At 28.6% G+C, this 14,182-nt stretch overlaps 2 protein-coding genes across 2 annotated transcripts; both read left to right on the forward strand.

The window, feature by feature from the left end:
- Positions 1–755: 755 nt before the first annotated feature.
- On the forward strand, positions 756–3,329 carry LOC145842821 (Fanconi anemia group J protein homolog). Its single transcript, XM_082950301.1, has 2 exons — positions 756–1,528; positions 1,907–3,329. The coding sequence occupies exons 1-2, from the start codon at positions 756–758 to the stop codon at positions 3,327–3,329; spliced, it is 2,196 nt and encodes a 731-aa protein (XP_082806427.1).
- Positions 3,330–4,666: 1,337 nt separating this feature from the next.
- LOC145842822 (putative ATP-dependent RNA helicase DDX52) lies at positions 4,667–12,397 on the forward strand. The gene is made up of 8 exons (XM_082950302.1): positions 4,667–4,878; positions 5,290–5,466; positions 6,708–7,087; positions 7,473–7,677; positions 8,992–9,178; positions 9,560–9,690; positions 9,975–10,156; positions 12,172–12,397. Exons 1-8 carry the CDS (start codon positions 4,705–4,707, stop codon positions 12,395–12,397), a joined length of 1,662 nt encoding a protein of 553 aa, XP_082806428.1. The 5' UTR covers positions 4,667–4,704.
- The last annotated feature ends 1,785 nt before the right edge of the window (positions 12,398–14,182 follow it).

The raw sequence follows: 14,182 nt of genomic DNA on the forward strand, positions 1-14,182 counted from the left end.
TCATGTTGAAAGCATAAAAACTAATTAAGCAACTATATATTCTTTGTTTTTCAAGTTAAAGAGCTAAAATTTTTAGGATTTATTCAGTAGTTTAAAAAAGATGTTGTGGAATTTTAATACAAATTTTTAGATAGAAAATCAAGAGAAAGATTAGTTTTAATTAAAATAAGTTTTTCTAATACTGAAATGTTTTTTTTATGGATTGAAAAATATTAGTAATGAATTAGTTGTAAAAATTTGAAGAAGTCCAAAAAGTATTAAAAGTAACATTTATAGTTAATTAGTTTTGTTTATTACTATTTTGGATTCCGACTTTCATAAGGAACCTGTTGTACTTATCAACTTTAGTTGCTTTTATGTAAATCAATAGTTACTAAGTTTTCAAGATGTCAGATAGCAATTCTATTTGAATTAGATTTATTTAAGCACTGACAAGGTCTTTGACCAAAACTTAGTTTGAAAAATAAATTCTTGAAAGAATAAATTAATTATTTCTCCCCCAGTTGTTGAGATCTTTTTATTTGTTTTCAAAAAACGAAAACATATAAGATGTCAGATAGCTAAGAAAATCTCTTTAAAAAAACAACTTTTAAAAACAACTTGGACCCTCAATGGCCTCAATAATTATAAGGTTTTTGTTAAATAAACCAAGAACAGTCTTATTGATTTTACAAAAATAAAGTTGGCTTTCTACTTTTGACTTATATGTAATTTAAATATTTAGATTTTTTATTATATAGAAATAAGTTTATAAAATGGAGCCACTTACAATTGAAGGAGTTGAAGTGAAGTTCCCCTTCGAACCGTACAAGTCTCAAATGCAGATGATGAGCTTGGTGATTAAGGGGCTGAAGCAGAAACAAAACTGCCTTCTTGAAAGCCCGACTGGCAGTGGCAAGACGCTGGCCCTGCTCTGCGCGGCTCTTGCGTGGCAAAGAAAAGAAAACATCAATCATAGTTTAAATCATACTGGTTCAATTTTCTCGGCCAGAGCTCCTAAAATATACTTTGGCTCCCGTACACACAAGCAACTGGAGCAGGTGATAAATGAGTTGAAGGCAACTGAATACAAAAACATCAAAATGACGTTGCTCTCTAGCAGAAAACACTCTTGTGTCAACAAAGAAAGATTGGCTCCTGGCTGCCTTAAAGAGGGTTGCAAAGAACTTGGTAAAAGATGTGAATTCAAACCAGATGTAGAAAAGTTTAAAAATTTTAAGTCCTTAAACACAGTTGGTTTGCCAAAAGTGTGGGACTTGGAAGATTTAATTAATTTAGGCAAACAAGTTACTTGTTGCCCATATTATGTGAGCAGAGAACTTGTAGAAGATGCAGATATTGTTTTTTGCCCTTACAACTATCTAATAGATCCGCGGATTCGCAAATCTATGATGCTTAACCTTGAACATGCAGTTATTATTTTAGATGAGGGTCACAATATAGAAGACAAGTGTCGTGAAGCTGCTAGTTACACGCTAAAAAATGAGGACCTGATAGAAACAATAAATGACTTAGAAAAATATACAAAGTATAACATAAACAAAATGCAGGATATTCTAAGTTTGTGCAATAAAGTTAAAAGTTGGATTGAAACTGAAAAAAATAATCATAATAAAAAGGATGATAAATTAGAAATTAAAAGTTTAGATGGAAAAGATTTTCTTCCTGTACTAAATGATTGGGGTGTAAATCTAGAAGAAATATGTAATCTAAAACGCATTTTACAAGATGCAATAGAAACAGAAAAAAATGATGATGAAAATTCTGAAGAAAAGGAAAATATAAATAATGCAGAAAATTTGGAAGAAAAGGAAAATAAGAATGATAATGAAAATTCTGAAGAAAAGGAAAATAAAAATGCTGATGAAAATTTTGATGAAAAAGACAAAAAAAGATGTTTTTTAAGTACTACATCCATAGCTTTGCTTGAAGGAATCTTTTACATTATAGATATTTTGTTAACTCTTGAAAAAAGGGATTTAGGTGATTACAAAATTGTTCTTTTGGAAACAAAAGAGTATGTTCCTCCAAAACCAAATCAAACAATAGGAACAGTTCTCATCCATTCAAAAAAAGAAGAAGAAATGGTAATTAGGTTGCATTTTTGGTGTCTCAATGCAGCAGTTACATTTAGAAACATCAGTAACAGTCATTCAGTAATATTGACATCAGGAACCCTCTCGCCCACCAAATCATTTCAATCTGAGCTCGGTGTCCCTTTTTCCATAAAACTTGAAGCTTCCCACGTCATTTCTCCCTCACAAGTTTATGTCGGTTGTGTTGGTTGCGGTCCCACTCCGGTAGATTTGGAGGCTAAATATGATAATGTTTGCAAAAAGGAATTCCAAGAGGAACTAGGAAAAGTTGTCTGGCGTGTTTGTGCTGTTGCACCTAGAGGAGTGCTTTGTTTTTTCACAAGTTACAGCTTGATGAAGAAAATAGTGGAGCAGTGGAAAAAAACTGAGGTGTGGGAACTGATATCAGGGGAAAAGAAAATTTTTGTTGAGACATCTGCAAATAAGAATGAAGATTTTGAGCAGCTCATCTCAGATTACTACTCGGCTGTTAAACAATCTGGTGCACTGTTACTAGCAGTATGCAGGGGCAAGATCAGTGAGGGTATAGACTTTTCCGATGACAATGCACGAGCTGTTATAACAGTAGGCATACCCTTTCCCAGTGCCCAAGACAGGCAAGTTGTCTTTAAGAAGCATTACAACAATGTGAATACAGGGCGAGGTTTACTTTCAGGAATAGAGTGGTACAAGATTCAAGCCTTTCGTGCAATCAATCAGGCTCTTGGCAGGTGCATTCGCCATCGCAATGACTGGGGAGCCCTCGTGATGGTTGACAAGCGATTCATTGACAAACCTAAACAGTATTGCGCAGGACTTTCAAAATGGATTCGCGACAAAGTAAAGCGTTACAACGATTTTCATACAGCAATCAAATCTCTTGAAGATTTCTATAATCAAATTAAGTCTGAAAATTCCAAGAAAAGGAAGAAAAAAACAAAAACTTATAAGGTTTGTTGTCATAACCTAGAACTAGAAAAATGTAACCTTGAGTTCAAACTCATTACGGAAAAGTTTAAGGAAAAGTCAGCTAAGCTGAAAGCTTGCAGTCAAATTCCTTTTGACAAGAACACTGCCCCGTTATCAGAATCTAATGACAGTTTAAATTTGGATAGTGTGTTTTGTAAAGATGAAAAAATTGTTTACCAGTTCCACTCCTGTTGCGATAAAGTTGTAGGATTTCAGGTTCTGAATGTTGAAAATTTCAGTCCTGATAAACTTATAGTTTTTGCTGGAGATCTTGAAGTTGTCTAGTATATCTGTGAATATTAAAATAGTTTTAACTTTAGTATATTGGTATAGTTCAAGCATTTTACAGTAAAGTATCAAAGTTATGTAAAATCTTGTGTTCTAATATTTTTCTATATATTTAAAAATACAGACTTTAATTCACATGGTTGCCACTTTGTCTTTCTAGTTTTTAATTTATTTCTAGCATTTATTTCTAGGAACAAATCAGACAGTTCATATTTGCTTGAAGATAAACAAGTATTTTTTTCCTCATGATTACACTAGTTTTACCTGTTTAGTGATTTTCAATCATTTTTTCTTATTCCTTTAATTTACTTTCTTCAAAACTAGGTTTTAAACAGAATTGTTGTAAGTTTAATTTGTATACTTTGAAAATGCACAATTCTACAGGTAGTAGTCAGTAATACTTAGTAAACTACAAAGTGTAATTTTAATTTAATTCATTAATTTAACTTAAAAAATAATTTTTACTTTCTTGCTAGTTTAGAAAAAATATTTATTGTTTATTTTCAATCAGTAATTCTAATTACGCTCAAGCCTAAGTATTTTTTAAAATTTTAGTATTTTAAAATATTTTTGAACACAGATACTTTTAGGTTATTATGTGATTTTACTTTAAGAGTTTAACTTCAACTTTCTTTTTATTTTCACAATTGAAAACGTTTAGATCTTATAAAAAATAGCTGAGCAATTTTCCTATTTTTGAACTTCACACTTTTTGTTGTTGTTTATATATGTAAAAGCTGCCTGTAGGTAATAATGTTTTGTTAGATCATATTTTAGGTTTTAAACTGTGCTAACCATTTTAACTATACTGTTTTAGCTTTTTATGTGTTATGACTCTTTTAGTTCCTGAAAAAATTTATGCAACTAATTTTTTTATCTTTGTCTTCGAGAAAAATTTTTAAAATTAAATATAAAAATATTTTTTTAAAGCTTAAGATTTTTATAAGTTGAAATCTAACAAAAAAAGTTGATATAATTGACTTGAAAAATTATCTAAGTTAATAGTTAATTTTTTATTCAATGTTTTAAAAAGATTGAATATATTTCTTCAACTGTATATAAGAATTGATTGTTGTATGGTTTTAAAACTTAACCCGTAAAAAAGGTTCATTTAAAGATAATAATTTTCTGAAGCTTTATATGTTCAGTGAATATTTGTGTTCTTCACTAGTTTTGGTTGATTCAGAATGATTAAGAAAAAATTGTAAGTAATAGTTGAAAATCACTGGCTTTCAAATTAAATACAAAAATCAAAATAAATGTAAGGTGTATATACGGTTTTACAGATAACAATGTCAGTAATAAACATTAGTTCATATTTTTAGCTATTTTTTAAAAAGTTTTAGAATAAAATTTAACTGTTTACCTTAAAATGGAAAGCTTGGGAATATTTAGTGAACTGACCAAAGGATGCAACTTCAGCAAAAGTCACAAAAATAAAAAGAATGAAGTTGGTGTAAAAAAGTCAAAAAAACCCAAGGGTTTTTTCGAGTTGATCAATAACAATAAAGCTGAACAAACTCAAAGCATAGAAAAAGTTGATTTTGTGAGTAAATTTTATATACACTCCTCTATCAGAAACTTTTACTCATTTATACTGTAATAAAAATTTATTAATTGTAATTATAATGTCGGATTCAAGTGTATTAAAGTTTAATTAACAACAATCATTGTTTTTCCAAACTATAAGTTAGTCTATAATATATACCTATTATTTCCCATGGTTTACTAATATAGTAATTTATTTTAAACCTAATGTGCACAGATTTAATTTATTTAATGCTATCGAAAGCTTTTAGAAAGTTTAATATTCATAAGGAACTATCAAAATTAACAACCATCCTGTCTTAAACTTCATAGAACTTTGTTTATGATTAATGTTTCTTTTTGATTGTTTTAAAATATCATTATATAACTATTTTTAAATAAACTGTTATCAATTTTAATGTTATTGCAGGCTGGAAATTCGGACAGCCTGAGAAAAAAGTTTAAAATACACGTAAATGGAACAGATGTGCCCGGTTTGATAAAAGGTTTCGATGATCTAGAAAGCCTTACATCTTTTAATTCTGTTTGTATTGAAAACATACACAAGAACTTTCAATTTAAAAATTTAACACCAGTGCAAATGCAGGTTACTAAGAAGTAGTCTTAGTATTTATTTACTTATTGAATAATTATTTTCAAATAGTTTTAGATTCCAAAAAAGTGTAAAATTACTTTATCATAGAACTAAATATTAAATTAACAAGTTATTAGCTAATAATATTATTCCAAGTTGTTGAAAAAATATTTAAATATTAAGGAATGTAGTTTAGTTAAGAGCACTTTTTATAAAAATTAAAACATTTAATTAGCATTTAAATTCTTGTCATTTTTGTAAAAAAGTATTGCCCATTTATATAAATTAAAACTTTTTCATGTTCAACTTTATTATAAACTTGAACTTTTATTGAAAATCCATCTTCTTTTTTATTTTTTTAGCTACAGACGTTAAATGTCTAGTAAACATTCATTAACAAGATAAAATATTACTAGTGCTGTAGATTTAAAATATTGAAAAATAACATATAAGCTCAAAAACGTAGTTTTATAGGTTGTAGAATGTATTTTGTAGGTTTCATATGTAAAGAGCAAAAGACAGATAAAACTGCTTTATAACTAAAACTGCACTTATAAACTGCAATTTCATTTTTTTACCAATCTACTTTAAGGTTTTTACTAATACCTTTAATATTATTAAAATCTTTTAAGTAAAACCCATTTTTTTGTATTTAATTTATTTTTTTACAAAAATAGCTATATAAAATTTTAAATATTATAAATGAACTTATTGTACAAATTAAAAGAAGAGTGGTTAGAAAATGATGGAGTATATAGCTTTTTTAAACTTGTTTCTTGTATAAGAAGTTACTTAAACTCTACTAATTTGGTCCCTTAAACTTTGAGTTTTTAAAGCAGTAAAAAGTGTCAAATAGCTAAGGTATAAACTTTTAAAAATAGTAAAAAGCCCTTATGCCCTAAACTACTTGAAAAAAATTATAACTTTATCATGCTAGTTTGCACTCTTTCAAGTATTTCAAGCTCATTTTATAAAACAACACAGCAATTCTTAACATGAGAAAAGCATTATGTAATTAAACAAGTAACGGTTCTTCTTCTGAAAGATTCAAAATCAATCAGAATTCAAATAATTCAGGTCATTCCAGCGATGAATATTTTGTAAGTAAATAAGTTACGATTTCTCTTTTTAAAAGATCAACTAATTCAGAATTCAAATAATTCAGGTCATTCCAGCGATGAATATTTTGTAAGTAAATAAGTTACGATTTCTCTTTTTAAAAGATCAACTAATTCAGAATTTAAATAATTCAGGTCATTCCAGCGATGATGCACGAGAGGAACGTGATGGTGTGCGCGCCGACCGGATCCGGCAAGACCCTCGCGTTCCTCCTACCCGTCCTGCACCGCTTGCTGCACTCGAACACCGCCGAACACGCCCGCGCGCTCGTCGTCTGCCCCACCAAGGAGCTGGCCGCGCAGATATACCGCATCTGCCACCTGCTGCTTGTGAAGAACGACGAGTGTCAAGCGGTGGGTAAAGACGACAAGCCGCTGAACGTGCAACTGTTGGACAAGGTCAACATGAAGGGATGCATGACCAGGGGGTTGGAGCACAGCCGGGGGTGGGACCTGATCATAAGCACCCCGAACAGCGTCGCATACCTTCTCAAGAACAAGGAACCTAAAATTGAGTTTGTTCACACTTTTTTTGCAATGATTTTTTTTTTAATTGGTTGTGTTCTGTTTAAAGTATATTTAATAAAAAGTGGTTCGTACTAAAGCTCATTTAATTATGTTTTTAGTGGTTAATAAATTAAAATGAATTTTTATTCATTATTATTTTATTTTAAATATAAAATATTAGTAGAAATAATTAAATTAAAATAAAAAATAAAAACTTAAACTTTAAAAGTAAGTTGTACGAATATTTTAAATTATAACAAGTACAAAGATTTAGATGATAGCTAAGAAGTAGTAATTTTGGTTTGTTATATATGATTAATAAGTAGTTTAGAAAGATGTATAAAATAAAGTTTATATTTATTCAAATTTTTTATACCACAATATTACTTTTAGTTTAAAACACGTGGAATGGCTGGTAGTTGACGAATCGGACAAGGTGTTCGAAGTAGGAGCAGAGGAGGGCAAGGGGTTCAGAAGTCAGCTGGAAACCATCTACACCTCGTGCACGAACAAGAAGATAAAAAGAGCTTTCTTCAGCGCCACCTACGCCCACGATGTTGAAAAGTGGTGCATCGAAAATCTGCACAATGTTTTACAAGTTACTGTTTTGTATTGGTTGTAATCGTAAAAATGATTTATGAAGATAGCATCACTAAAAAACATTAATTCATTTAGTTTGAGTAACACTTAAAGCTTTTCTAAAGATTTTGTACAAAGTTTATGATAATTTTAAGTTAAGTATACTTAAAAAGCTTAAAAGCTTTTTTAATAGTCATATATAATACACAGTGGGCTGAAAACGGGGATCAAGCGGCCATTGACATAAAACTGTCATAAAAAGCACTATAATACAATTTAAAGTTACACTTAGTGTTACAATAAGAACAATGTTTTTTTTTATTTTAAAAATAGTTAAAATTTTAATTTCTAATGAAACTTTAAAGAAAGAAACTTAAAAAATAAGAAAATAATAATTGGCTACCTCAAGAGAGTTACAATTACTCCCATTTTAGTTTAAATATGAATGAATTTTCAGTATCAAGCCGGGTGAAACTATACTCTAAATACAGTTTATTTTTAATTTAAGGCTGATCTTTGTTTATCAAATTTTGTATTATTTATAACGTTACATTTGTACTAGTTTATCAAAAGAAAAAAACCGTAAACATTTTGAACAATAAAAACATTTATTCGTTGCAAAACAGTGCAAAAAACAAAATAATTTAGCCTGTGATTAAAAAAAAGTACTTTAAAATTACTAGAAAATATAAGTCAAGCAGTAAGTTCTTAAAACTTCTTTGAAATTAAGTTTCTAAAATAAATAAAACACTCTATTCACTAGCACAAAGCATATGTAACAACGTTTCCCATTCTGAACTACATGATGACATTTTTTCATTTATCTGCAAACAACTTCGCGCAGTATGTCCGACTTCTTTACAATAAGTGCAATTCAGTCTGTCTAAAGTGTTGTTAACATCGTAGTCACTCTTGTCCCATAATCGATTTAAACAATCTGTTAAATTTTCATACTGAGAAGTTTTCTTTGAAAAGTTCATTCTGTACTGTCTTAGAAACTTGTTGTTAGCTTCCAATCCATATTCGGTGTAATTTAGCAAACCTCTACCGTTGTTTTGCTCAATTAGTTCAGCACTATGTGCAAGAACAGTATGCGCAGTTGGTATATTATAATAGTTTAAACTTTAATTCTGTTTTCTTCTTTCCATTACACCTTTTCATAAAAATGATCCTGTTTATTGTAAAGTACTTTTAACATTTAAGTTCTTAAGAAATTTGAATGCTACATTTAGTTGTTTATATTTTAGGAAAGCTTGCAAGATTTGGGGTTGTCTCCTGTTGCAAACAAGATTCCGAAAAAAATCTGTGATTATTTACTTAAACAAACAAACAGGTGATAATCGGAGGTCGTAGCACATCGGTGGACTCTGTAGATCAGTCATTACAATACGTGAGCAATGAGGAAGGCAAGGTTCTGGCAATCAGGGAAATCATCAGGCAGGGATTCAAACCTCCGGCACTCGTCTTCGTCCAATCAAAACAAAGAGCTGAGAACTTGTACGCAGAACTCGTATATGATAGTTGGTTTTTGTTTTTTAGTTATGTGCTTAAAAGTAATATCATTAAAGTGAAATTTTTTAGATAAAGATTAAACACAAAAATATACGTTTAAAAATTTAGATTTCTTTATATAATTTTTTATAGATGTTTCTTATTTTTCGATTAGTCATACTACTTATTTCTGAAAAAAGTAAATTTTAGTATTTAAAAAAGTATAAGTTAAATTCTTAAAAAAAATGAAAGTGGAACACAAAAATATAATAACAAAACATTAAGTTATTTTTTTATCAAATTTTACTTTTTTTTATTAGTTGTAATAAATATATATAAAAAAGGCATTTAGAAATAGATATCAAAAACAGTGTAAATTAAATTTATAAAACAATATATTTAACATTCAGACGTGAGAGTGGATGTGATCCACGGAGACAAGTCGGATGAGGAGCGTGAACAGGCGATCATGAAGTTCAGAACTGCGCAAACCTGGGTGCTCATTTGCACCGATATATTGGGGAGAGGCATCGATATCAAAGTTTGTTTTGAAAATTTAGTTTCATTGCTCAAGTGCATTAAATTTTAATGAAGTTGATCAATTTCAAAAATCTTAAGAAGCTTGTATTTTACGGTAAAACCATTAAATGTAAATATCTGTATCAATTATAAATAATAAATTTAAATGTTAGTTTTGTCCTAAAAGTATAAATCAAAAGTCTAATTTAAAAACTCACCAATTTACTTTCTAAAATTATATTTGATTTTAAAACAGCAACAAGTTATGATTTTGTAAATACTTATAAAGCTGATAATAAATTGCAGACTTGTAATTTGGTGATCAACTATGATTTCCCCTCATCAACCGAGTCTTACATACACCGCATCGGAAGAACAGGCAGGGCCGGTAGAAAGGGGAAAGCAGTCACGTTTTACACGAACAAGGACAAACCGCTGCTGAGGTCGATTGCGAACATTATAAAGCAGCAGGGTGGTTACGTGCCTGAGTTAGTTGTTACTTGTTATTAAATATGGGTAATTATATTTATTCAGTTTTGTTTCAATCAATATGTGTAGTAAAGTTTTAACTTAACAAATTAGTTTTTCGCTTCTAAACGCCGTCAGATGATGAGCCTTTAAAGTTGTTAAAGTTAGCTTGATTTTTTGGCCAGTGAAGAGCATTCTAATACGATTTCGGATCGATTTTTACAGTACACCTCTTTGTTGACAATTGTACGTTGTTTATTTCGAAAAAACTGATTAATTTAAAGTCTGCAATCTCTTAAATCTTCACTTGTTAAACTTTAAAACTTCCAAGCTGTTGATTTTGTTCAATATTAACGTATAAAGTTGGGAATGGGTCAAAACTGCCCAAGAGCACAAAATTGCACAAAGAAAATTTTGCACCAAGGGTCAATTTTGCACGAGTTACAGTTTTGCACGAGAGAAAAAATATATATAAAAAAAAACGAAGAAAAAATAATAAATAAATAGAATTTATTGGCCTAGGGTAAGGGTTAAGGGTAACAGTGATAGTAAAAATAAAATAAATAATTAAAGTTATTATTAAATAAAACAAAAAGAATTAAAAATAGAATGAAAATTTGATAAAAGAAAAAAAAGCTACCGACCGAGGGTAAGGGTTAAGGGTAACAGTGATAGTAAAAAAAAGCAAATAATAAAAATAAATAAAATTATTAAACAAATTAAAAAAAAAAGTTAACCCGTGTAAAAATGTCTCCGTGCAATTAATCCCCTCACGCAAAAGTATCTTCGTGCAATTTTGTACGCTCGTGCAAATATGAAAGCTAGCTATATAGTGTTATATAACCCTTTAATTATAGTTACGTGTTCTATCTATGTTTTTTGTTTGACCATTTTTGATTACTTTCTAACACGTTTACATTTTCACCTAATACAATGGCATAAACCACGTTGTTAATCTGATTGTTTTTAGTTAGATAATCAAAATGTTATAAACCTAACTAGAAATTCAAAGCTGTCAAGAAAAAATTAAAAACAATGAGCAATCAGATAGAAATAAAAATAATTTTATTAATAAAAAAAACCATAGTCCCATAATTATGAAATTAAAAAAATTCTTTAAAACCCACTGTCAGGGTTGCCACTCGGTCAGGAAAAGTCAGGAAATCAGGAAAAGTCAGGAAAAATTTAAAAAAAATTATAAAAGTCAGGAAAAGTCAGGAAAAAATGGGGGTTTTTGAAAAAAAGTCAGGAAATTTGATAGAAAAAAAGAAAAAAAGTCAGATTTTGTCAGTTTATATTTACAAAATGCCTTGTTTTCCAAAGCCTTCAAATGGTAAAAATTAATTAAGTCAGAAAAAAGTTCCAAAATTTTCCTAGAAATTTACAATTTTTTTAGATTTTATTTTTAGTGCCTTCATCTGGTATAAATTAGTAAAATATCCTTTTAAAACTGAAAAATTTTTCTATTAACATATTGAACAGCTTTATATAGTTCCAAGTGTTAGATTATGTATTTTAGAATAAGTTTAATTTTAGATTTTGATTTAAAAAAGTCAGGAAAAAGTCAGGAAAAGTCAGGAAATTTTACTCAGCTTGATCAGTGGCAACCATGCACTGTGTATATTTAAATGCGACTGTTAGTAATCTAAGATTTGGATTTTTTATAACTTAAAGTTGAACACAATAAAAGACTACCTACAGCAGGTAAATCTTATATTTTAATTTTTAAATACTCTAAAACTCAAAAAACACATTTAAAGTTTATTATTTAAGTTTATTTTTGAGAGACTTTATTTAACAAAAGTATAATCTATATCACAATGCTACTGTGCTTTTTTCATTACTAGTTAAAAAATTTAACTAGTATATGTTTGTGTAAAACACTAAACAATTTCAAATTGACTTTAAACATTAACTAGTTTATACTTTTTTAGTTGCTGCTTACTTAAATCAAGCTTTTTTTTAACTTTGAACAGATTATAGTTTAAATTAACTATTTTGAATCAAGAAGTAAAAAGGTGATTGATTTTTTCAGATACTTGCTAAATTTAAAAAAGATAAGTAAAGAGGAGCGGAAAGAACTCGCCAACAAACAAGTTAAAAGGAAGAATGTGTTGAAGAGAACGTTCACCGCTGATGAGTATGTGGATAAAAACGAGAGGTTGCAGGAAAAAAAATTGAAGAAGCGCAAGAGGAGAATGGAGAGGAAGAAAAATAAAATCGCGAAATTGGAAAAATCCGAAACGAATGTTACTAAATAATTAATACTAGAGAAGTAAATACTTATTATTTTAAATATTTTAAAGAGTTTAATATTGTTTTGACTTGTAAAATTTTCAGTTGTGTTTTATTTAAAATAGAGAAACTTTAGTTAATAAGTTTTTTATTTAATAAATAGGTTTTATAACATTTTTAGATAATCTCGATCCATTTTTAGGCATTTAAAACCACTTCTATTTTTTAGAAAATATAAATTTCATGTTTATTTATAAGTTGACTGTTACTATAATGTGGTATTAGCGTATAAACTATATTTTTGTAAACTTTAAATATTTTAGGAAATTCTCTATCATAGTAAATACTAGTTTTTAATCGCACTTCCTTTACAATAAATAAGTTCGTGTATTGTTGAAAACAGAATTGTAATATATAATTAAGATAAGTTTTTTAGTTCAATAGTTGTTATAATTTTTTATGATATAAAGGTAATTGTTATTTTCTCTTTCTTAGTTACTTATCAGTTTTTGTTTTACAACAAACTTCATTACAAGTTGTAAGTTATTTGTCCATGTAAAATAGACATAACTTAAAACTTATGGTAAACAATTTAAAAATTTTTCTATCTTTCTGTTTAAAAAATCTAACTTGCCATTAATCATCAAGAGTCTTAAAAGGTCATCAAATTTTTCATTTGGAGATATAGATTTTAGCTTATACTAACTTTGTTAGACAAGTTAGTCTAATGGATTACATTTTAGTTATTAAGTATGGTGTAGTTGTTTTTATTTTGTAAATGTTTCGATCACTGGGTTTCGATCTTTCAACTCAGAGCCGTTATTACGATCTCTATGCTATCAGGCAAAACAGTTAATTGTTACTAAAACAACAAGTGTTTGTAAATATAGTAAAAAACAGTTTTTAATGAATATAAAAGGGTGTTCAAAGTGAAGATACTCCTTTTGCATTATGTTGATTTAGAAAATATTTTTCCGTATATAGTTAAATGAAAGATGGGTATCATTTATTAGATTTTACTAAATTAAGAAAATTTAAATTCATTTATTTCTTAAAACTAATATTTTCTTATTGTTGGACAACAAATTTCATTGCGTCAATAATTAGCTAAATTATTTCTTTCAATTTTTAAAAGAAGCATTTTATTATCTGTAGTTTTTAAGCTCATTTCATTACGCTTTCGTCCAATATGATAAAATTTTTTTTATGTAATTTCTATAGGTTTTAATGTTAGAATTAATGTTTTTAATAAGAGATCCTAACAATGCAAAACCGTTGCATGTATAAATATTTTGTTAAATCTATGTCGAATCTGTGTGTAAAACTAACAAAATAAACAAACAATAACATATTTTTATGATAAAACTATTAAAGAGTATAAGTTTCTGTACTTGTTCCTTGATAAACTGTTCGATTCATTTCTATGCTGTTTCAAACATACTTAGTTTCAACTGTACTGCCTTGATTTACTTTTGAAAGTACAACTAAAACATCAATGTATTTTTATAAAGAATGATAGCTTTTGCTCTATAGTAGGTATGGAGATCACAAGTGCACGAAGACACTTTTACCGAAGGGTCATTTAAGCACGACAGGTCATTTATGCGCAGAGGGTCAATTTACACGAAAGTATAAAAAAAATACTGACCAAGGGTTAGGGGCAGTAGTAAAAAAAAAGAAATTAAATATTAATAATAAAAAAACTTACCAAGAGTCAGCGGTAAGAGCGACAGTTAAAGAAAATAATTAATTATAAAAAGATATTATGAAAAAAAAAATTACCGACCAAGGGTTAGGGTTATTACTATTAT

The sequence above is a fragment of the Thalia democratica genome, chromosome 8, assembly GCF_965202585.1.
Source record: "Thalia democratica chromosome 8, ktThaDemo2.hap1.1, whole genome shotgun sequence".
Classification (NCBI taxonomy): Eukaryota; Metazoa; Chordata; class Thaliacea; order Salpida; family Salpidae; genus Thalia; species Thalia democratica.

Coding starts and splice junctions, on each gene's coding strand:
- LOC145842822 (XM_082950302.1), top strand. CDS start 4,705: ATGGAAAGCTTGGGAATATTTAGTGAACTGACCAAAGGATGCAACTTC. Junction 5,467..6,707: donor TAACACCAGTGCAAATGCAG/GTTACTAAGAAG, acceptor TAAATAATTCAG/GTCATTCCAGCGATGATGCA. Junction 7,678..8,991: donor ATCTGCACAATGTTTTACAA/GTTACTGTTTTG, acceptor ACAAACAAACAG/GTGATAATCGGAGGTCGTAG.
- LOC145842821 (XM_082950301.1), top strand. CDS start 756: ATGGAGCCACTTACAATTGAAGGAGTTGAAGTGAAGTTCCCCTTCGAA. Junction 1,529..1,906: donor GACTTAGAAAAATATACAAA/GTATAACATAAA, acceptor ATGTTTTTTAAG/TACTACATCCATAGCTTTGC.